Source organism: Filicampus tigris, chromosome 1 (genome assembly GCF_054856515.1).
Source record: "Filicampus tigris isolate MCC_2025a chromosome 1, RoL_Ftig_1.0, whole genome shotgun sequence".
NCBI classification, from domain to species: domain Eukaryota; kingdom Metazoa; phylum Chordata; class Actinopteri; order Syngnathiformes; family Syngnathidae; genus Filicampus; species Filicampus tigris.
In genome coordinates this window covers 37,552,955-37,576,573 of record NC_141217.1, presented here as the reverse complement: position 1 = coordinate 37,576,573, position 23,619 = coordinate 37,552,955, and the positions used below count along the sequence as shown (strand labels likewise).

The window sequence follows — 23,619 nt, the reverse complement described above, 5'->3', positions numbered from 1 at the left end:
ATATATACATACAAGTGGCTGCACACAACAGTATCATCTGGATTTACATTTTTCTTAAGTAGATATAAGATATAAGATGTAAGATGTACTTAGACAATGTATCTGGATCCAGATTTTGTTTCTTGCAATGACTTGCCGAAATAAAATTAATACAAAAATTTTTTTTTTCAGTGTAGGAATGCTTATCTAATCAAGTTTGTGACTTGATAAGATGCTTCATGGGCTGCAATGACACGTGGCAACACAATGACACTGTAACGTTTGTGTGTTATGTGCTTAGTGATGTTACAGCGCTCAATTGATAAAAATAAAAGGCGTACAAATCCTTGTGGTTTGTGCTTGTTCCCTTTTCCTAAATTGGCAAAACAAGCCAATATGGCCTCATCCGATGAAGCTGTGACCCATGTAGGCAGGCAGTAATTTGTTGTAAATGAGCAGGCCTGTATCAGCTGAAAATTCGCCCCCCTCCCCACAGCCGTCACAGAATCACATCTGACGTTTTCATGCTCGACAAACATAAACACCACAGAGCAAGGTGGGCAAACCATGGCTTGGGGGTCAATCACAGCCCGCTTTGTTCTTGAAGGGCTCTGTCAGCCATTTACATGATCAAGACTCCCGTAATATTTGTCCTATTATTTCTTAGTTCTTGTTAAAATTTCAAATACATTCATTGATTTCATATGTTTTTTTTTCCCAAATGCATTTGATTCCGTATTTGCCGATGGTGTAGTCGTCCATTGGCCTGGCCTGGGTTCATTTCCGGTTCAGTGAGGGCATGAATGCTCATCTGTCAACAACCTTTTGCAAAGTGAGAGCTACTTCTTGGCCATGGATTCATGCTGAGGGCACTAGTTACACACTCCTGAAATAAGAATTTTGCTCAAAATATTTGGGGGTAAATCATCTGTTCACTGCCGTCGCTGACCTTTGAACTGTACTATTGAAAGAAAATATGGTAATTTCCAAATTGGGTGATTTAAAACAGAATGGCAACTCAAGACGTTTGATGAAGCTCACTGGAGGCTTACAGGTGTGGCAGCTACTCATCTGGACTACCATGATGGGCACTCTTGCTCTAAATAGTGGCTCTCGAGTGTTGTCTTGCAGCAAGTAGCACCTTAAAAAAGAGATTGAGCTGGAAAATTCACATTCACTTGCTTAGTAGGCCTTAAGTGTTTAACAAAAAAACAATCCGGTACAAAGCTAATTTAACATGATATTCTAAACCTCTGTAACATTATGCACGGTTCAAACAATAACCCTGTGCTTCACTGTGGAAAAAATGTATTGAAATAATGACTTCATTGAAATGTATTTGCACATAAAAGATAAATAAAAATGGACCTCAATAAAAGGTCAAAAGGAGAAGCGGTGAAGAACATGGATGGATGCATGGTCAAATAATTGTTTACATTTTTTCCCCCCTAAAAACTTGCTTCTTGAGTTCATGAAATAATTAGTTAATTAAGTATGATTTAATGATTTTATAAAATGGGAAATTCAAAGGAGGTTAATTGCGATTATAAAGCATTTATACGTTTGGAAATATGTTTATCTTGTCCTCTTCTTGGAATGTGTTGACCCATCTTTCTGAATTCAAAATCGAGCACAACATCTTGCCCATCTGAAGCACAAGCCGTTGCTTTTTTGTCCGTGTTTTGTCATCGGTTTCAGAATTGAATGCTGCTGGCTTCGTTCGTGAGCTTTGTGCAGGCTGCCTACTCCTTGTTAGCTATTGTTGTTGTTGTTGTCCTTGCAACGTTGTTCCATGTATAATTGGGACCGTGGCGGGTTTTGTTCTTCCTCCTTGGTCAGCAAGTAAGCTACTAGTTTTGTCGTCAAGATCAATGGCTTTGCTTAGGCAAGCTGAGAGCGAGCGAGGACGAGAATAAGGCGAAGAGAGAAAGAGAGAGAGCGAGCGAGAGCGAGCAAGCGAGCGAGCGCGAGGCAGCTTGGAGTGAGGACGCCATGCATGGCGAGTCGACTGGAGGTATGCTAAACACCTCTGGTTCCTCATCCGGGCACCTCCAGGTCGGCTGCCATTGGCCGGCCGGCTCACGTGGTAAAAGTAACTTTACAGGGCTGCTCGCAAGTAGGAGGGCTTTATGGAGCAGAAAAACGACAAAGCTAGAAAAATTATTTAGCACTCGCCAAATTAATGATCATGAGCTCGTATTTGATGGAGTCCAACTACATTGATCCGAAATTTCCTCCATGCGAGGAATATTCGCAAAACAACTACATCCCCGAGCATAGCCCCGAATATTACGGCCGCGCCAGGGACCCGGGCTACCAGCAGCAGCATCACCACCACCACCAGCAGCAGCAGCAGCAGCAGCAGCAGCAGCAGCAGGACTTGTACGCTGCATCGCGGGCCGGCTACCAAGAGCGCCAGTTCAACTGCGCAAGCATCCCCGAGCCCGACACGCCGAGGGGACACGCGGGAATAGCCCACTCCGCGCACCTGCTGGCGGCCAAGGGCCAGCCCGCCTCGTGCGAGACCCCCCAGTTGTCCATGTCCCCCGCCACCCCGCCGGCCGCAGCCTCCGCCTGCAACCAAGCCCTCCCGGAGCACCCCAACAGCGCCGCCGCCTCGTCCAAGCAGCCCGTGGTCTACCCGTGGATGAAGAAGATTCACGTCAGCACCGGTAGGCAAAAGCTGCGTGTTTATGTCCGCCCTCTCCCCCCTTGATCAGCCCCCGACTCCCATCTCGTTGCCAGCCCCTGCTCCGATAGCAGGCGAGCCTTTTGAAATGGCACAATTGAGGCGGATTTACGACTCGGCATTGGTAATTACACCCGCCATAAATTTTATAGCCGAGGTATACTCAGGGCAGCCGTATCACCATGTGGCTTCTGCTGTTATGTATTGCGCCATGCAAAGGGAGAGAGCGAGCGAGGGGCACATATGAATAAGAAGGGCTGGCCGGGAAGAGAAGGGGCGAGAAAAAAAAAAAAAAATCTGCTTTGTAATCTTGCATTAATAATTTAGTTTCGTTGGCTGCGGCGAGTGTCCCCAGCACAACTTCCTAAAGTTGCCTTTTCAATATCCCAAACGTGCCCATAAATCTTTCAAGTCACATCCATGTTTATAGCCCTCCTTTATCCCGTCTTGTCCTTCTTCTTCTTCCTCTTCTTCTTTTCTTCTTCTTCTTCTTTTCTTCTCCCCCTGCACCCTCGCCCAGTGAACTCGGGCTACAACGGGACGGAGCCCAAGCGGTCTCGGACAGCATATACCCGCCAGCAAGTCTTGGAACTGGAGAAGGAGTTCCACTATAACCGCTATTTGACTCGGAGGAGGCGCATCGAGATCGCCCACACGCTGGTCCTGTCCGAGCGCCAGATCAAAATCTGGTTTCAGAACCGCAGGATGAAATGGAAAAAGGACCACCGGCTGCCCAACACCAAAGTGCGCTCGTCGTCGTCGTCATCGTCGTCGTCGTCGTCGGGCTCCAGCGCCGCGTCGGCAGCCGGCGCGGCGGCGTCTTCCGCGGCCACCGGCGCCGCAGCGGCCTCCGATGAACTGAGCGCGGCGCAGCACGGCGACGACATGACCAGGTTATAAAACCACTGCGGGCGGAGAACACAACACAACAGAACAGAACAGAACAGAACAGAACAGAAGAAAAGAGAAGAGAACTGCTTATTTATAGAATGACGATCTATTTTGTTTTTTTTCGTAGCCATCGTGTGCGGTGTTCCGACGTTCTATCAAATGCATGTTATATAGCATGGATGACTGCGAATACCGATGCATTCTTTTATACGTGATACAGGGTTTAATTTATTTGAGACTCGTTTGAAATTGTGTTTTTATTCTGTTTTGAATGAAGGGGAAAATGCAGATGATTACACATCTATTCCAAATATTATTATGGGCCATTCTTTCGCCCTGCTGCCCAGGTAAAATGCACAATCTATTTATTTCAAACAACACTGGAAGGACATCAATATAATTATTTTTGGTATTAGGGGAGGATTAGAAAAACAAAACAAAAGCTGAAACACACCATTGATCTTGAACTTGTATGTTTAGGATAAAAATGTGACAATTACCTCGTGTATTTCAGAAACAGGATTTTTTTTATTTACAGTTTGGTTTCGTGGTGTCGGTGTTGTGTTTAGGACCTTTTAAAACTGATTATTGTGAAATGCAATAAACGGAGTTTAGTGTACTTGTGCTAATCATATTGCTCAATAAAACAATGAGTGTCTTCTAGTTTTCTAGACGTTTGCTGACTCGTTGGCTCATTGCAAGTGGAATTTGCCCCTCTCGAGTGTGGATATTTGAATGTGAAGCAAACGAGAATAATTATTTTTCTTATTTTTTTTTTAAGCTGCATGTCTCTCTGAACCCTTCAGCTATTGCTGCGCATTTCAATGCGTGCGTGTGCGTGCGCGTGCGTGACTTGAACACAAAGCTGCATGCGAATCAATTTAGAGGACATTTGCAGTGTGTTTGGGGGGTCGACATTGTTTTGGAAAATCGTTGTATTGCTTTTGTGCAACCCACGATAGTTCGCCTGCTCTTCTCGTCCATCCACCACATTTCCACATGTGCAAAAATAAAACTGGATAAAATAATTAAATGTCAATGTGGTGTTAGTTAAGGGAAAATAGCAGCACCACGGGATCAGCCTGAAGCTTGCGGAGGGCGCGTTTCCCCCCACCCTGCTTTTTGTTGTTGTGATGTGACTTAAAAGCAAAACTGGCCACTGCAAAAAAATACTTCCAAACGAGTCTACGTTTAAATATTCAGTTATTTTGGTATGCACACCTTTACGGTAAAATGGATGCAAACATCACTTAAGATATTAAAAAAACACGAATTTGATGAATTTGTGAAATTGTGACATGAGTATATAAATCAAATTGCCTTTCCTTTTAAGGGGAGGGGGTGCATGGTGGGCGCATAAAACGCATAAAAGGAAGCGCCATTCTCCACCACCAATCTCTCTGTGCACAGCAAAAAATGATCCGGTTGACAGTTTGAAATGGTGAATATAACCTGAGAAAATGCGTGTGCATGGGTGGGAATTAAGCGGAATTTTGGAGACTGGAGCAAAAGCGTGAAGTGGTGCATGTGGCGGGAGGTTGCCCCCTCTGCAGAATAGCGATGAGACGCGGCTGAAAAATGAGCGCAGGGGCCTTTATGTTGGCGGACACGTTGGAGAAATGGATGTGTGCTGCTGCTGGCCACAGTCAGCATGCAGCATCCCTCCACTGGCCTTTTTTCCTCGCCTCCGTGTCGCCACGCTCAAAAGGTGCTTGATGGAAGTTTGGGGGGGGGGGGTGCATGGGAGAAGGCCGAGTTCACGCCGAGGACACATTTTCTGTCCCATTAGGCTCGTTTCAAGCTGGGTGCTCGACCCCCTCCCGCCCCGTGACCCGCTCGGGCTCGGGTCCCCTTGGCCTCGGCTTTCTCTGCCTGCAGGCGCGGGTCAAGACTCACGACTCCTTGTCTTACTTCGTTTTTGGCATCATGTGGAGGTGAGCTTCGCGAGTGCGTTTGACCTGCAGCTCTCTACGTTGGAGTCACCATGAGCCAAAACTAAAGTTACAATTTGCTCAAAATTGTTTTCTTCTACCGTGTTCTGGGAACGTTGGTGCAGGGAAAGGGAAGTGCTGTGTAGAAATGTTAGCTTGCATTGTCAGAATAGTGACGAGGAGGGTGGGCGGTAACAATGCTATGTCACGTGGCCCGCATGTTACTTGAGAAATTCAAAGGTGAGCCCACCCATCCAGTTTTGGTGGAAGTTTTGCTTGAAGTTTTTGCAATGCAAGCAAGCCTGTGTGTGGTGTTTTTGAAACACGAATCCAAATCCAATATGAACATTTGGCCCGATAGCAGCAGAAAAATCATCAAGTATGACGATGATGATTCTTTTGTTGTTATTGTAACAGTTGTGTTCTTGAGAGTTTTTTTCTGTGTCTTTTGGGTTCTTTTTAGCCGTGCAGAATTAGCAAGATATGTAATTTTTTATTTATTTAAAAATCAGCAGTCAGGCAAAACATTTTTTTTCCATGAAATACAGTTCAACGAAAACTTTAGCCTACTTTCTGGCATTTAGCACATAGCACAATCATTAAAAAAAACATATAGCATTAAATAAACTAAAGTGACGCTTACTGTTCACTCATATTTGCCCCCCAAATTCCAATATTGCAAAATGAAGGTAAGTACATTTCTAGATGAAATATTCGCCTCTCCTATTTGGGATCAAGACCAGTATTTTACTCCAGTAAATAACAGAAAAAAATTCAAGGGATTACTTCTACATTTTTAATTTTCACTATAGTAATAATTGGGGCATTTCTAACTTTTTACTTGGATGAGTCACGTAGCCTATTGATGATATTTGAAGGTGCATTCAAATGTTCAACGCAGTGTGACTTGGCACAATAGCCGTGGGAAATTTTGAAATCGGTTCAGCCTCCTGTGATTGAATAAATCGCCTTGCGTCGTACCTGTCAGAAGATCCCCATTAATGTCATAATGTCATCTCGTCGTCCCTGAAATCCTTCACGTTGAAAAGTCTTTTCTGAGAGTCAATGAAACAGACCTGCATGTGCTGCAGGTGAGGCAAGGCAGCCTAAAGTCACTCTGGACGTCTGAGCTTCACTCCTTTAAATGCCTAAACACTGACTCAGCTCCAAAACATTTTTTATGCGTGTCTTCTGACTGCTGAACAGTGTTAGGCAAGTTACTTCCAAAATGTAATATATTACATATTACTAATTACTTGCGTGTGAAAGTAATACATTTCTTTACATTATTACTGTATTTGTAGCGAAATCCGTTACTAAAGTTTAAGTTACTTTTGAGTTACTTTTTAAAAATCTGGGATTCATTTATTTAATAATGATTTCGACAATATAAAAGGAAAATGCAAAATTTGTAGTTTGCTAAGTTAACTTGTAATGAGCATATTTAACTCTATAGTGTGGGCTATAATATTCAATGTTTCAACTATGGTGGGAGATCACTACCTTTGATCAATATTTGTATCAGTAAAATTTATTTTTTTAATATAAATACACTGATAAATGTCCAATAAATAAATAATCCCAGACTGTAAACCATAAATGAAATTATCAGCATACTCAAATTAATTTACGCTAGATAGATGGATAGCATGTGTAATAAAAGCAAAAATACGCATTGAGAAAGTCAAAACTGACCGAATTACAATTTTTTTCCTTTTTCATGAAACTATAATTATGAGATTTCAAAGTTCGGTTATTTGTTAATATCTTTACCACATGGAGACAAAGATTCGACATGAATTGAAACAAAAAAGAAATGATAAACGAGCTCATCAGACTCTAATGGCGCGTATTGTAGTTTGTCCGATTGCGGTTGCCGTAGCGTGACGTCATCGACTACCGAGTGGCTGCGGGGCAGACGATTTGCATTTTAATTGCGAACAGCCAATCAGAATGACCATTAACATCTAAAAAGCACAATGACTCTTATTACTTACTTATTGCTTTTTACTTTTTATCCTGCTTGTATTTTGAGTTTTGCATTTTAATTTTATGAAACCATGCATGACAGTGATTGGCGTCACAAATAATAATTTTTCAGCCATTAAATATTTTTGTGAATTGTGTGAAAGCCAACGAAATGATTGAAAGGGAGAGTCTAAATGTGTACTCCTTAACTTTATTGCGTGAAATTCACAGAGTGATAAGATACTCCTGATTGTGATGGTTGCTTTATTTAATAGCTTCGTGTGACTGATTAATAAGATGCCCTTCTATCAAAATTAAGTGAATACATTCGTATCGTGGTCCTGAAACTAGTGACGCGTTATCAGACTCAGTATCTGTAATAGTCTTACCAAAAATGAGAGTAACTCGTTATATAACTTTGATACTGCCTAAATACATTACAGTACCGCGTTACTTTTGTAACCCCTCCAGTGGATTTCCAGCTCCAATTGCACTCTGGCAACTCGCACTGATTTATGCTCGCCTCGGGCTTTTATCTTGCAAGACGCAGGAAAATATTTACATGAACAGCTATCAAAATGTTTGAATGGGAGTGAAAATAATCATAATAACAACAAAAACATCTATATATAGTTAACTAGCTGACGTTTTTACTGGCACACAACACAAACGTGGTGCCCTCGCTCAGGTGAGCAGACACTTTGCTAGCTGATGAAAAGCGTCTCATTGTTATTGTGTGTGCAGAGGTGGCAGCTGCATAAAAGCTACGAGTTGAAACAAGGGTCACGCTGCTGACTAGTGTGTGTGCGCTGACCAGTGACAGCACCACTGGGCGTGTCAGCGATGCGTAAATCTCCTTTTCGGCGGCCAGCAGCAGATGCACTGCGTCCATTTTGTGCTCAATTCATTTCCATAAAACTCCCATTTGAAAACGCCAGCAGCCGATTGATTTGCAAGCAACACTCAAATATCCCAAATGCACTTGAACGCCGCATCGCATAGGGAACGATGACCTAAGTCAACTTGAAGGACTTGTGGCGGGCAAAAATTCTATTGGCATTTTTGAGGCTGTTCGGTTTAATGAGCGCCATAAAAAAAACAGTAATGTTATCAATGATATCAATAATAATTATAACTTTGATAGACGTGCCATTTCCATCTGTTTTCATGCATTTTTTTAATTGACACTGTCAGAAGATGGCCTATATCATGGGTGTCAAACTAATTTTTGTCACGGTCCAAACTGTAGTTGCAGTTTCCCTTGGAGGGCCGTTTTGACAGTGAAAACATATAAATGTATAATCAGCACCTCATATTATTACATATTCAGTGCACAAAAAATTGGTGGATAACTAATTCTGAAATCAGAAATCAAGAATAATGTTTTTTTTTCAACTATTGTTTAAATTACTGCAATAAGGGATTTGGTAACAATAATATGCTAGCAATATATGTAATTATGCATTTCATATATGACTATCTTAAATTTAAGTACAGATTTTAGCAAGCATTATGACATGCTTGTTTGATTTCGCGGGCCACATAGCTAAATGATGTGGAGGGCCACATCTGGCCCCCGGGCCTTGAATTTGCCACCTGTGGTCTAAATGAATAGTTTGGATGCAGGTTTTTGTTTATTGCACGGAGAATTATTGATGAATATTTTGACTCACAGGTTGAGCTAAAATAGTTAACAAAAATGTTCGGGGCAGCTCTCACTGTGATGCTGCACTGCACAAAAGTCTTTCATGAATACGTCTCTGACAGTTTTACAGATTTTAGAGTTGCATCATAATGTAATTTGCTTTATTCTCAGTTTGAATTGAACGTTCCACATTTGGTCTCTTTTAATAAGAGTTTTTATTTGTAACTTAGGTGACCACAGCATTGGGTACAACCAATGCAGCACTAAGGGAAGAGCTTTAGCAAAAACTCTATTGACCATCATTTTTGATAGACGCCAATTGGTTATTACTGTTTTATAGTTGTAATTTGCAATAACATGCATGAGAGATGTGGCGACAAACGTTGGCCCCTGCATGTGTCCAAAATATTAGGAACAGCTCCACGGAGTTCAATGCAGTGACGAACATTTATACTTCAATATTTCGCGACTTATTTTTAAAGACCACAACGCGCATGCACATACACTCAGCGTATTTGCATTTCATATATTTTTCAACGTCAAACAACATAATAGCACATTTGGCCAAATCCAAACCCTGATTGCTTTTTTTCATGTGCTCACAGCAGCCTGATTGATGTCTGCTTGCACAACGGCCAGTGCACGCATCCCCAAATGAAAGCGCGCGTGCTTTTGCGCGCATGCTTGCATGCAAAAGTCAAGACGGGCTTGTGCGACCGACACTGTCCGTGTTTGTATTGTGTGTTTTGGTCTCACTTAGGAAGTGTGGCGAGCAAACCGAAGTCCTTTCATTTGGCCCTGCATTGTTTACAGCAATATAGGGCACCGGAGCCATCAATCTTGCCCGTGTGCCAGGACAGCGCCATTTATATGCAGCGTTTTAACCGGCAGCATCCTCTCTCTGCCCATTAACGCCTCCTCCCTCCGTCTCATCTTATCTGGCCAGACTGCCTGCGCATGCGCACGCACACAAGCGCACACCCACACGCCATCTCTGCAAAAGAACAGGAGGTTGTTTTTTTTTTTTTTTCTCTCTCCAAATGTACAGCATTTTCAAGATTTAACATGCAAACGTCAAGTTTCAAGCAGCGTTTTCTACAAAGTGTTATTGAATCATGAACTGAACATTTCTTGGTTGTTGTTATGGCAGCAGGAGCGCGAAAGAGAAAAGGGGCACGTTAAGAGAAGTTGTTAAGGGGGTGACACCCAGAGCGACCGACGCGCATGTGCGCGTGCGTGCGTGCGTGCGTGCGTGAGCGAGGGAGAAAAATGATTTATTGCCACCCAGGCGGTTCAAACAGAGTTCAGGGAGAATCGTGGTGCAGGCGTAGGATCTAAATGATGGCCTTGCTGAGCTTGGAGGCTGCCAAACACTTCCTATATGGCCAATGCAGAGCGCGTGTTCTGTTCAAGGGTGCATGTAAGGTAGAAGGGAAAGAACATGCAGACCTGCAGCAGTTGCGTGACTTCAGTGCCTCCTTCCCATCGCTGGTAGCGAAAACAGATATCAGTAAAAACGATAATAAGGACAACCACCATGCAGCAGGAATGCTTTGTTTGCCCTTGCGTCAGTACACGGAAGTGTAGTTTTTGTTCTGAAGCGAATGAGCAAATTCTGAATTTGACAGTATTTCCCGTAATGACACAAAGCTAATCTGAATTCATTCCATTTTATTTTGTCAAGTGCTTGCACACAATTAAATCACTTCGAAAATGTATCCGGGCGCAGATGATTTTATTTCGTGCAACCATTTGACAAATTAAAATTGAGTAAATTCAACACACCATTTCCCCCCGTGTATATCTCCAAATAATAACAAAAACTGATTTAAAATTGTGTTTTATTTTATTTTATAACAAAAATAAGAGGACATTTAAGTGTAAAATCTGAATTCTGCCCAATAAAAATATAGTTTCGTTAATAATTCCAAATGCATCAAATTACACTGAAATTCATTTGTTGTTGAATTTACAACAAGTAAATTCAAGTGTTCAAGTGGTTGCACAAAATATAATCGTCGATTTCGTAAGTAGACCCCTTAAAAGGTGTATCTGGATCCAGATGATTTTATTTTGTGCAACCACCTTATGAAATACAATTGAGTACATTTGACATTCCATTTTTTTTCAATTCATTATGAAAAATAATTGGGAAAGCTGGCCAAGTTGGGCACAATTTCAAAAGAGGCGAGTGAAGCCATGCAGGAGGTTCAGGTGAAAGTGAGGTGAAGATGAAGAGGGAGGAAGAAGGCTCCTGCAATTTGCAAGCAAGAGTGCAAGATCCATCATTGGCAGAGGCGTGCATACACTGAAAACAAATGCTGTGCATCACTCACTCAATTTGATTTCTTCAAGTAGTTGCACGAAATATGATCACGTGAATGCAGACATTTTTTTAAGTCGACTATACATTTACGAAACAAATGTACTTGGATCCAGATGATTTTATTTTGTGCAACCACCTGACGAAATGTAATTGAGTAAATTCAACCATAATACTTTTCAGTGTGGAAACATTTGCCTCTGTCCACGCCATTGTGCGCGCATGCGAGAAACACAAGAACAAAAACGTCTGCACGTTTTTTTGCGGGATACACAAACAAACAAACAAACAAATAAATAAATAAATAAACATACAAATCGCAGTGTCTGTGCGATTGGAATACCGATATTTTGGATTTATGTAATTGCACTCAAATCGAGCAATCAGACTGGTTCACTTGCACCACAGGCAGGCGGGCAGGTAGGCAGGGCCACTTGCAAATATGCGGTGTCTATTTGCTGTATAGTCAATATGGATTTATGCTCAGAGAACGTAAGAGCTGATTGTCTCTTTTGTGTTTGCGCGCTGGCAGGCTTGCAAGCTGAGCTTCGACAGGCCACTCCCATGCAGGGAAGCCCATGACCACTTGGGTGCTGTTTCACAACAACAGAAAAATAAAAACAACAACCTAAAATGGTCTTAAGAACTATATAACCTACCACATTTCAAAACGATCAATTTATTTTAAAGTTTATTTGAAATAAAAGACAACGCGGGGAGGAGGGTGTCCTTTCACTATAACGCATTTATTTAACTGATTAAAACGAATCGCAGCACCCGGCACGTAGACCTTTTCAGCATATAAGATTTGCAATTAAATTATTGTGGCGGCGTTCAGCAAATTGCCCTCGTCTGACGTTTAAATCCTGACGACGCGCCGAACGAAAAACAAAAGAAAAGAAAAACAAAAACATACCACCACAACGAAGGTTGAGGTTGTGCAGCCACAAGCGAAATCTCCTTTTAATGAACACAACATTCCGTAAATAAAGAACGACGAAGGACTGGTAGAATCAGACGCCATATGCACGTTTGTCTCGCCTCTCTGTCATTTAGCGGTGACGTCACTCATTTTCCTTCTCCACTCATTATATTTCCTAACTTACTTAACTAACGGCACCTCCCTTTTTATTTGAAAATGTATTTTTTTTTCTAATATCCTAACAGATGAACAAAGTGTGTTGCTGCAGCTGCTCTTCGGTGACGATGTTGTGTAGAAAAAGTCGCCGAGAAGCTTCAAGTTGACTTTGCTCAGCCATTGGACGGCTCGCGAGCACGTGACCGCGGCTGCCTCCTGGTAAACATTGTGTTCCACATTGCTATTCCAAATGCGTGCTTTACACGTTTACATTTCAATCTTGCATTTGGCCACACAGACATGAGTTCTCCCCATTTGTAGCGGCTTGAATTTATTTATTTGATGAGGTGGGACATCCATGCTGCCCCGCCCCCACCCCACCCTGCAGCTACAGGGCACTACTTGCGGGGCACAGGCTGGCAAAAGTGTCCCCGTCTACATGAAAGAGAAGAACATGAGCTCGTGTTATTTTGTGACTTGCAGCTGGAATCTGGCGGAGGCAAAGATGTGCACGTTGCAGCTGGCTGGACTCTGTGCAGGCTGAGATGCAGCTCAGAACCACCTAGGCACTTCTGTGCCTTCTTGTCATTCACGAGCAAAATTGCCATGACTGGATGAATCCACAGACAAGCGCCTCGGAGCCATCGGGTAAATATTCCTTTTGGTCAAAATATCGAGCATGATGATTGTTAAAAGCTTTTTTGTCAATCTTTCGCAATAACATGGAAGTCAAGAAGTATACTGAAAACTTTGAAAGCCAAAAAGTTGGATCAATATTTTTCAGATTGAAAAAGTCTATATGCATTAAGTCTTTAGAATTTGTTATTTCTGCAGCACCACGGCGGGTGAGTGGATTAAAAAAACTTATCAACAGGGCAAGTAAAAATAAACAAGTGAGATAATGTGGTTGCATAAGTATGCACACCCCAGTCTAACTGGAGATGTGGCTGTGTTTCGGAATTAAACCAATCTGAGCCATCACGCACCACCATTTTAAGTGCCTCTGGTTAACCCCAAATTAAGTTAAGATGTTCTAGTAGGCTTTTCCCAGTCATTTTCTTAGGGCTTTCAAAGTATCAGAGGGATCTGAAAAAAACTCTGAAAGAACTTCGAAGGCATTAAATATCCCATCGAGCACAGCAAAGACAGTCAGCCTGCCTTCTGGTGACTGAAGCCAGAGGGCAGCCATCTTGCATTGCCTCTCTGAATGACAACTTGGGCTATGTTTTTAACATTGTTAGCAGTGCGTGTTTCACGCCAGAACCAACTTCACTGTTGCATTGACCATTCGGAGTCGATTATCTCGGTGCGGTGAATCGTGACGTCCAGAAGTTAGGTTTCCATTTGGCAGCCAATTTTGTCCCGATGTTGTTTGACACGAGATGCTAAAGGGCGACTATCAGATGCTGCAGAGCTTGCATCGCGTGCTGGAGACAAATTAGCTTACGTCGAATAACGAGATGTTCTTAGCTCCTCTGCCATCAGCTGTTTCTAAGATGTTCACTTCTTCGTGTCATGTCGCTCAGGGCTTATTAAGTCCCTATTAAGCCCTGCATGCGATATCGCTATCAACATGGTGATTATTTGCCGTGGATGTCCCAAGGTAGCATTTAAGAGACTGAGATGGGGTGGTGGCAGGTGTTTCCGTGCGTGTCGGCGTGATGAATGTGGCCTGTCAGGCGGCCGTGCTGGCGTCAGGTGTTTCCCTCAGACTCTTTGCTTCAGGAGGCAACCTTGCCCGAGCGTACGACAGAGACGACAGGTTGACTCGCTGTACGTCTCAAGTGTGACTGAAGACCCGTGAAGAGACCCGGGCCGTGTGCTTGTCTCAGACGCTCATCATGGGCTGGGGGGCGGTCTAGACTTGTTACAAGTTGCTCTTGTGTGCGCTTTCAACACAGGGACGGGCTGTACGGGCTCGTCTTCCAGGGAAGCGGCGGGTGACCTTCACCAGCTTGTGCCTGCGTGGTCCTCGCCGAGTGGAGATGGCGACCAAGTCAAGATCTGGTTCCAGAACGGCACGCTGAGGCGCAAGAGGCAGCGCAGAAGCCAAAAGGAGTCATGCGCAGCCCAGTTGTCGTCGTGTTTCTCCTCGCCGTGTCCCAGTGGCTCATCCTCACACTTCATTGACGCATATTCCCCTCTGTCCTCATTCGGTTCTAACTGTGACTCGCATATGCACGAAACGTATGCGGTGGTGCCTTGACATACAAGTTCAATTCCTTGCATTACCATGCTCTTAACGGAAATCACTTGTGTCTCAAATCGCCTTTCCCCATTGAAAGATATGAAAAGGTTATTAATCTGTTCCAGCCTCCTCACAAAAAATAAATTGTGATGTATTTTTTTTTTTTTTTAATGAATTACACTGGTCAAGAGCAAATTTAAATTCAAGATGGCTTTATATTAAAAAAATCTCCTTTTTTTTCTAGCATGTCATGTTTGTTTTTTGTTTTTAGATTTGACATAAAATCTTGCGGAATAATTCATGAATATGACTAAAAGTAGTACTACAAAATGCATGTTATTATTATTTTTTTTATTATTATTATGAAAACCTGATGTGCCAGAGAAAAAAATGAGCGCTGATTATGAATCAGCACAAACAAAAATCAAGAAAATTTAACTTTAAAAAATTTGTAAGCATTTGTTGGCCAGTGTTATTATACTGTGCTGCACAAAAACATAACAGCAATAACATATTTAAACAGAATGCAAAAAAATTAACTTTCTATGCACAGAGGTGTATACTGTAAATAGACTTCTGTAGAGAACATACTTTCAGCTTGTCTCAGCTCCTTGCAGAAGATAAACAATACATGACTGTGAGTACTGTTACATTGAATGTTTAAATATGTTGCTGCAGCGTTTGAGTTCAGTTGAGTTGCTGAAAGAGTTCTTCTATAAGCCTTTCCCATTATGTGTTAGCATTAGCATAAAGCTAGCAGACTAAAGGCATCTTTGTGGTGGTTTGAGTCATTCTCCTGCCACCATATTGAGCTCCAATCTCAACTTTGCGCTCGCAAGTCAAAGAAAAACAAAACAAACTTGTGGAATTCTGGCTCGCGTCTCCCCCAACTCCAAAGTGGGGTCGCTGGTATGTGAAGGCAGTATTGGACTTGCTTGGCCCAGATGGTCATCAGCACATTCCAAAGTGGCCCCCGGGCTCATTAGCCGCCATCTTCATCTCAATCACGCGTTTAGTAACACTCATTAGCATCGCTCATCTTGAATCCCACGGCACTCAACTGTCACACGTTTTCGGGAAACTACAGTACGTGAACCAGTCGTGTTTAAGGCTGAATTACTGCACTGCAGAAGGCTATACAGCATTTCGAAAAAAAAAAGGTTTTGTGGATGTCAAGAGTGTTGTTGCATGTTCTAGGCCTCTTTTCTTGCTCTGTAAAAAATAACGCAATTGACTGTGGAACAAACAGGACGGTGCTCATATTGAATGATGTCAAATATTTTTTCAAAAGAAACAATCCCTTGATACAGTCCTCGACTGATTGTCACATACGGTCCATGCTTAATAAAAACAATCCCTGCTTGGAAGGACTTGTGATTCAATGGTTATTTCACATGCACCGGACAATTGCTAGGTTGCACTGGACAAAGTAGAAGATGGCTCAGGCGAAAGGCTGCTTTGGCCAAAGCCCCCCCCCCCCAATTGTGCATTCAAGTTGCAGAGTCTTTCCAAGGCAAAGTGTCTCCCTGCAGGCTGGCCCCTCCGCGTTCCCCACCATTAATCACGCAGCCTTTGGAGCACTCCAAGCACGAGTTCTAAACCCAGTGGGCAGCATGACAGGAGGCCTCGCCTTCTCCTTTACAAAAGCCAAATTGAGGTGCTGCAAGTCAGGACTGGCCTCTCTCTGGAGAGGGGTTGGGGGGCAGGGGGGGTGACCTGTTAGCTTTGCAGCTCGGACGCCACAACAAACCAGACAGGCTCAATCACATCTACTGAAACCATGGCAGTTTCATCATTGGGATTGTTATTTATATATATCCATCCATCCATTATCTGTACCGCTTCTCCTCACAAGGGTCGCGGGGCGTGCTGGAGCCTATCCCAGCTGTCTTTGGGCAGTAGGCGGGGGACACCCTGAACTGGTTGCCAGCCAATCGCAGGGCACACAGAGACAAACATCCGCACTCACAATCACACCTAGGGGTAATTTAGAGTATCCAATCAACTTACCATGCATGTTTTTTTTTTGGAATGTGGGAGGAAACCGGAGTGCCCGGAGAAAACCCACGCAGGCACGGGGAGAACATGCAAACTCCACACAGGGAGGCCGGAGCCGGGATCGAACCCACGACCTCTGAACTGTGAGGCGGACGTGCTAACCAGTCGACCACCGTGCCGCCTATTTATATATATACTTTCAATATTTAAGAAGTTGAATTAAAACTCTTTGGGAGCTAAATGCTGCATATGGGGCATTATATATGCAAATACACACGTCTATTTGAAAGAAGTGGGTCACAGTTTTTCAGTCTCAACATGTTTCAGTTTGCAAAGCGATTCGATGTAGAAAGTCGATTGACTTGGAATGCTCACAGACTACAAATGAGAAAAAGAAAATCCAAATGGAGGCCCAAAGAAACTGGTGCAGGTTGTCTGGGCTGTCAGGCTGTGGAAATCAAAGCAAAGTTTTCAATGCTAAACTTTTCACCAACAGATCGTTACTTACACAGTATGGAGAGTTCGGCTCTTATTGAAAATAGCACATGATTAAAAATGAGTGAGTCTATGAGGAAAAAAAAGTTGTAAGACGGGGATAAAACGTGATATTTCAGCAAGAGCCAAAGTATGACATTAACAGAAGCAAAGTAATATTCTGAGCATCAGCATATATGTGATAAGACGGGCTTGTTCGGGGTCTTCTACACTTGCAGTTGTGAAAAACTATTTCCTTGACAAACAAAACACCATCATAACATGATGACTTTATTCCCTCAAGTTGCCTACACAGAGTACAGATTTAATTTGAGGTGATGATTTTTAACATTTTTACTGCATTTTCTAATCAGAGATGCAAGTACACATTCACACAAAATTGATTTTTTGCATTGATTCTGAATCTGCTCTCATTTTTCCCTAGCATATCATGTTTCAATAATAATAATTATAATAATAATAATAATAATAGTAATGATAACATGAATATATTTTGTGATATTTATGAATGAAGGATTAAGTTCAGCAGTGGTTGTATTTTTTCAACGCCTGCTAAAGTCTGTATTGCGCAAGCTTTTATATGTCAAATTTCAAAACAAACAATGAAAAGATCTAAAAAAACAACCTGAAGTGATAGAAAATAATACATTTTTGAAATCAGCGTCAAAAAAATGTTTGCCATCTCCACTTACAATTAGCTTTTGACATTAGTGTTACCGATGAAATGTCTTGAGATATTGCCTAATTGCTTCAAATTGTGAAATGAATAATAATAATAATAATTTAAAAAAAAAAGTTATTTCTTTGAGAGAATTTCTTTGAGAGAGACGCAATTGAGCAGGTTGTACTCATCTTACACAACAATGACATCCTCCATATTGGAGGTGAACAAGCGTGACATCTACTTGGCTATCACAATGAGTGCAAACGTAACAACGGACGCGAGTTCAGATGTGCCGCAGCCAAGGCAGCCTTGGACACATTTGCAAGAGGTTGTTGACACACTGACTGGATGAGCGTCACGTCGACAGCAAAGCGTGACCCAGGACTTCCACTTGCACTTTTTGGGGAAGACTTCCAACAAGATTTCTTCCTGTGGTTGTTGGAATTTCTCTCCCAGTCAACTGGGAACTTGCCAAAGCCTGACTCCCAATTTATGGTCTAGGTCAGCCGTGTCCAAACGATGACCCGAGGACCATTTGCAAATATGCTGAAAACAAATGGTGTGTTGAATTTACTCCATTTTATTTCATCAAGTGTTGCACAAAATAAAAATAATCTGGATCCGTATCATTTTTAGGTGAATGTATAGTCTACTTCAAAATGTATTTGGATCTAACCCTAACACTTTATTTCGTGAAACCACTTGACATAAAATTCAGTAAATTCAACACAACCCTTTTTTTTCCCAGTGTACCACGACTACGACTATTATTACTAGTTAATATTTTGTCAACTATGGGCATGTGAAGCCCTTCTTTGATTAAGGGCTATATAAATAAATTTGACTTGACTTGACTAGAAATACATTGGTTAGAGGAGCCTATCATTGCAAAAAATATATACTCGACTTACTTGACCTGTTTTTTTTAAATATATATTTTTAATGAATCCATAAATACCGATGCCTGTAGTCTACGTCTGTACTCATAATCGTAAAAAAACAAAACAAAACAAAACAAATCCAGCAATGCACTGATACTATGGCACCTGGTCCTATCCTGTCATACACTGTAGGTACTTTACTATTCTGATAAAGAGTGAACATCCAATAAAGAACAGAAGAACACAAAATAGTCAAATGGGAGTGGATTCATCCCATGTTCAATCAAAGTGTGTATTTTCTAACGATATTGTATTCAAATAAAATACATTTTCACCAAAATTGCAAGACATAAATGCATGATATAATAATCATTATTGTTATTGGTATAATATCAAGTAGCAGTGTTGGTACTCGGTACCGTGAGTACTCAAATGTAAATGCTTGTACTCTGTATGGGAAAAAAAAATCCTGCAGACCTTATAAAGACAATATATACAATATGCTCAGTGTGCAATGTTGGTGTAAATACATGAAAGGTGAAGAATGTCAATGGGACTGACTGTCGGTGGACGTTCTTGGTCAGGTTCATGCAAAACGTGTTTAAGTGGGTTAGGTCAGTGCTCTTTGAATGCCAAACTCATACAAGCCCGCCATTGTGCACATTTGTGCGTTGCCGCGCTGTCGCTGTGGAACACGAAATGCTCTTCCCCAACGTCGGACGCTTACAACCGTCCGAAGTATCTTGAGCTGCTGGAGGAAGATTCAGAGGCGCTGTAGACCAACCCTTGTGTGTCCCACTACTTTTGTCCAAATATAGTAGGTAGGCCTACTTTCACAGCCAAGACAAAGGAGCACTGGGTATTGATAACGCTAGGATCCATACAGGAAACAAAAGTAGGCATTTTTTTTTTCTGTTGCTGACAGTTTTATGTGTGTGGCCTTGCGGTGAATGAGCTGCCACGGAGGAATAGTGACAGCTACGAAATGAGGGCGGTAATGAGGAAGCCCTGCCGGCTGCAATGACTTGCCTCTCTCTTAATTCATGAGCTGATCAGCGCTTGGATCGGCTGTCATTGCGCAGATATTTGACACCCAGAGCAACACGTCTGCCAGGGTGTCGGGGGACCTGTAGAGGCGCGCAAATGATGCAAAACATGAGGCCGGCCGGCTCGGCAGCGGCACCACCTGAGCGTTCACCGAGGCGCGCCATTATTGGAGGGCAAAAGCGTTCAAGGCAAAGAGGGAGTGGAAAAAGAGTGCGGAGAAGTTCCCCGGCTCTTCCAAATATGTCTGCTGGCTAAAGAGACCGAGAAATGGGGGTGGCGCGGTGGGGGTAGTGCGAGTAAGATGAAGACAGTGTTGCATTCCTGGGATTCTTGGATGTGTCGGCTGATTTATGACGCCACTGCTGCTGGAGGTTTACCTCCGCTTCCTCATCACATTCTCCTGCCAGATAGACACAAACACAGCAGTGCTTGCAACAAGGCACACCTCCCCCAGAACAATGAAAAAGTTGCTTGATTTCAAAGACTCTGGAAAATAAAGTCAGAGATGTTGTGCCCGGTTGATGTATCAGTTGCTATGCAGTTGCTATGCTCCTTTTATGCCTTTGGTCTTTATTATGTCATATAGGCCTGATGTCTTATAGTTTATAAGATTGAGTTACTCTAATACACAACAAAATGTCTTCGAGTGAGGATGCAATTTTTCTTCCAGTCGGAAGCCCTCCAGTCCTGCTCTCTGTAGTTCCTTTGTATTTTCGTTCATAAAAACTTTTTACTCTTCAACTTCTGTGTCATGTCTGCGTGTGGGTCCAAATCCTGCCCCGCACGTGAAAATATGTTGGTGTAGCTTGCATGACCCATATTGCACAATACAACTAGTGTCCATTTTTTTCTCATTTTATTTTAATGACATGCACTGAATGCAATGAGCCAGTGATGCACAATCTGGACATTAGCTGCTGATAGCGAGCCGCAAGCACACTTGCAAACGATCATCAGTCATGGTGGAGAACGTTACTGGCTGGGACTCGATGTTTTTAGCTCTGGCCTGAAAACGCCGCTCCACCTTTCCCTTCTTCAATGTTTGTGTGTGTCTCTGTAAAAGACGGTGGGCAAGGTATCATCATCTCCTTGTCTCACTCACATTAGTGCAACCCACACTACTGGAAGGCAACTTTAGCTGTCACTCCTTCCGCCATATTTGATTGATTTATTTATTCCCCCCTATATTTTAATTTCACCTGCTGTAGTTCTCCTGCATACACGTCTTTGTCTTGAGACATTAGAAAGTGACAAAGTCACATTTTGTATCACCAGCAAGGGTGCCAAATAGCCATGCTACCATTCATGCATTTTTCACTAGAAAAGGATATAATGCTAATATATATAATATAATAATATAAAAATAATAATGCTAAACTCTCAACTCCAAATGTTTTGCTCCAAGCATTTCGATTCTTTTAGCGTCATTCAAGCCACTCAATCTCTCGCCTTCTATATGATTCGTGCTCGTCGTCTCGTTGCTTGTTTCATTTGAGCATTTTACAACGCCATCACTATTCACAGTGTTGTCGTCAAATACTCGTAAAAGATCTCTCAGCACCGCGGCTTCAGTTTACCATCGAAGCTATAATGCTGATCTATTTGGACCATGAAGTCCTCACCAGAATGCAACAAGTAAGAAATCACCTGCGGCTGTGTGGCGGAGATAGCAACTTAAACGCCACTAATAGTGCCTATAAATAGACATCGTTCATTACATAAGAACGGAGGTTCCCAAGCTGGAGAGATGCCGCTAGCTACTCATTCACCGCGATGCTTCCACAGACGAATGAATGCTCTGTTGTCGTCTTTCAAAGTCGTCATCAGAGTTGAAGAGTTCAAGAAATGCAAAAAAACGGTCCACCTGTCAGCTCTTTGGTGGAAAGCAACGCATCCAATTGTTATAATGACGATGAGCTACTAAAAGATGTGCACGGGAAGAAAAGCTGGCTTTCATCTGGGAAAAGCCAGCAAGTGTGATTTAAGAGCAACATTTTGAGAATGGAGGCCCATCAAGAGTGTTTGCGTGTGGCCATGTTGTTTCAGATATTCCATAAAAATACAAACACACTTTTCCCTAATCAGCATTTATTGATTGAACATTTAACAAAACAACCGTGTTGAACTAAGTTACATCTGTCTGTGCAAATGTGCATATTCAAAAGGCAAAGAAGGAAGTCAAAACTTAACACACAATCACGACATGAAGGGAGATATTTTTCCCCCCCTTTTATGACCCGATAACCTTCTTTTGCCCACAGGCAGCCGTCGTAAGTTAGACGTGGCCACCTGTCTTAGCAGCGACTCCTTGTTACGTATCAATTCCTTTTGTCACCTTTATGACTTTTATTTGTCTGCTCGGCCATGTGCAACAACGTCGAGGGTATCGCTCAGCTAGATGGATGATAACTCAAATGATGCCACTCATCAATCCGGCAAATTTGACTTCCTCCATCTTATATCGCGAGCGGTTACTGTCATATTATGGAGCAGTGTGATCAAGATCAATGACATTTGAAGCGCTTGCCAGTGGTCTGTGATCAGCCCGATCGGTGACACTTAAAGAAAAGTTGGTCATGAAAGCGCCTCAGCTCGCACACCACCCAGCTTCTTTTTCTTTCCACTTTTCCCTCTGAGGAAGTCATTTTAATGAATGAACTTGCAATCGCAACAATCATCCTGCTAAATGTCACTCGCTGACCGATATTGATCTCCCCGGAATTGCTCAACAGTCAATGGCTTCATCACGCGACGCATTGCACGCGGAATTGCGTTTGGGGAAAAACACTGCTTATATTTGAAATCATAATGCGCAAGACAAGCGTGGCTTGTCGTCATTATGACTGTCATATGAAATCTTAGTGTCGGTGGCATTGGTGATGGGAGCAAAATGTGGACACAAAGCAGGATGACACTAAACAAAATAAAAGGGACTTCATTGATGAAAAACAAATTGGCAAAACAAGACAATGGGAAGAATCAAGACACTCAATTAGTAAAAGTCCAAAAACAAGGTTCAAAGTAACAAGCTCCCAACTAGAGGGGGGCGATTAACATGATACATGACAGCATCACAAAGCGCAAGCAGGCCGAGTGAACAAAAGTGGGGCACTAAACACAAGCCAAGCCATGAGACAATGAGTCACGACCGGACAGGACACGAGTAGCAGGAGGGAGCTGATTGACGGGCTGACCACAACAGAATGAATCTGTTTTCGATTTGTAAATGTGTCATACAAAAATAGTGTCAACATTTCTGGTGAGTTTCCATAAAAAGGCCGTGGAAAGGCTTACCACGCAGAGACTTCACAAGACGAACGAAGTCTACGTTCACGTTGCGAGGGCCTGATGCCCAATTCGGATTTTTTTGTTAAATCCCATCTTTTTATGTAGTCGTTCACGTTACAAAAACAAATGCGACTTTTAATTTGAAGGCAACATGTCCGTGAAGCGACACACAAAGCACGACATCGAGTGACGTGCGCCCATCAAAAAGCGACGTCACGTGGCCCAGTGTGTATGGAAATAAAGATGGTCCTGAGAGTAGGGGCTCATTTTATCAGCTCAAATCGCCGGAGCAGCGATGCAAGAGGAGGTAGAAATATTTTTGGGATATGAGACAACGATCCCCGATCACCTTATAGAATGGCGACGTCTACTCAAGATGATGTCACGTCATTGCGGCGCGTAATAAAGGAAGCGTCTACAAGGCTGAATGACGACTATCAGCACAACTGTCCCTTTTATGCTTTATGTTTCAAGTAGGATTCAATTCAAGTCAAATGGAAAGACAACAACTCTTACTCAAAACAACTTTATAGATTCACGGACGATTGACAGTC

At 42.5% G+C, this 23,619-nt stretch overlaps 1 protein-coding gene and 1 long non-coding RNA gene across 3 annotated transcripts in view; both read left to right on the top strand.

Annotated features, from left to right (window-relative positions):
• The window catches only part of LOC147153949 (uncharacterized), a 50,176-nt gene extending 34,138 nt beyond the window's left edge, over positions 1 to 16,038 (top strand). For both annotated transcript variants that reach the window (XR_015087849.1, XR_015087848.1), the window contains exons 3-5: positions 12,594 to 12,723; positions 12,988 to 13,152; positions 14,406 to 16,038. This is a non-coding gene — a long non-coding RNA (uncharacterized LOC147153949). The remainder of the gene's footprint in view (positions 1 to 12,593; positions 12,724 to 12,987; positions 13,153 to 14,405) is intronic.
• Positions 312 to 4,123, top strand: hoxc4a (homeobox C4a). Its single transcript, XM_086045165.1, has 2 exons — positions 312 to 2,651; positions 3,189 to 4,123. The coding sequence occupies exons 1-2, from the start codon at positions 2,162 to 2,164 to the stop codon at positions 3,566 to 3,568; spliced, it is 870 nt and encodes a 289-aa protein (XP_085901291.1). The 5' UTR covers positions 312 to 2,161; the 3' UTR covers positions 3,569 to 4,123.
• Positions 16,039 to 23,619: the final 7,581 nt, after the last annotated feature.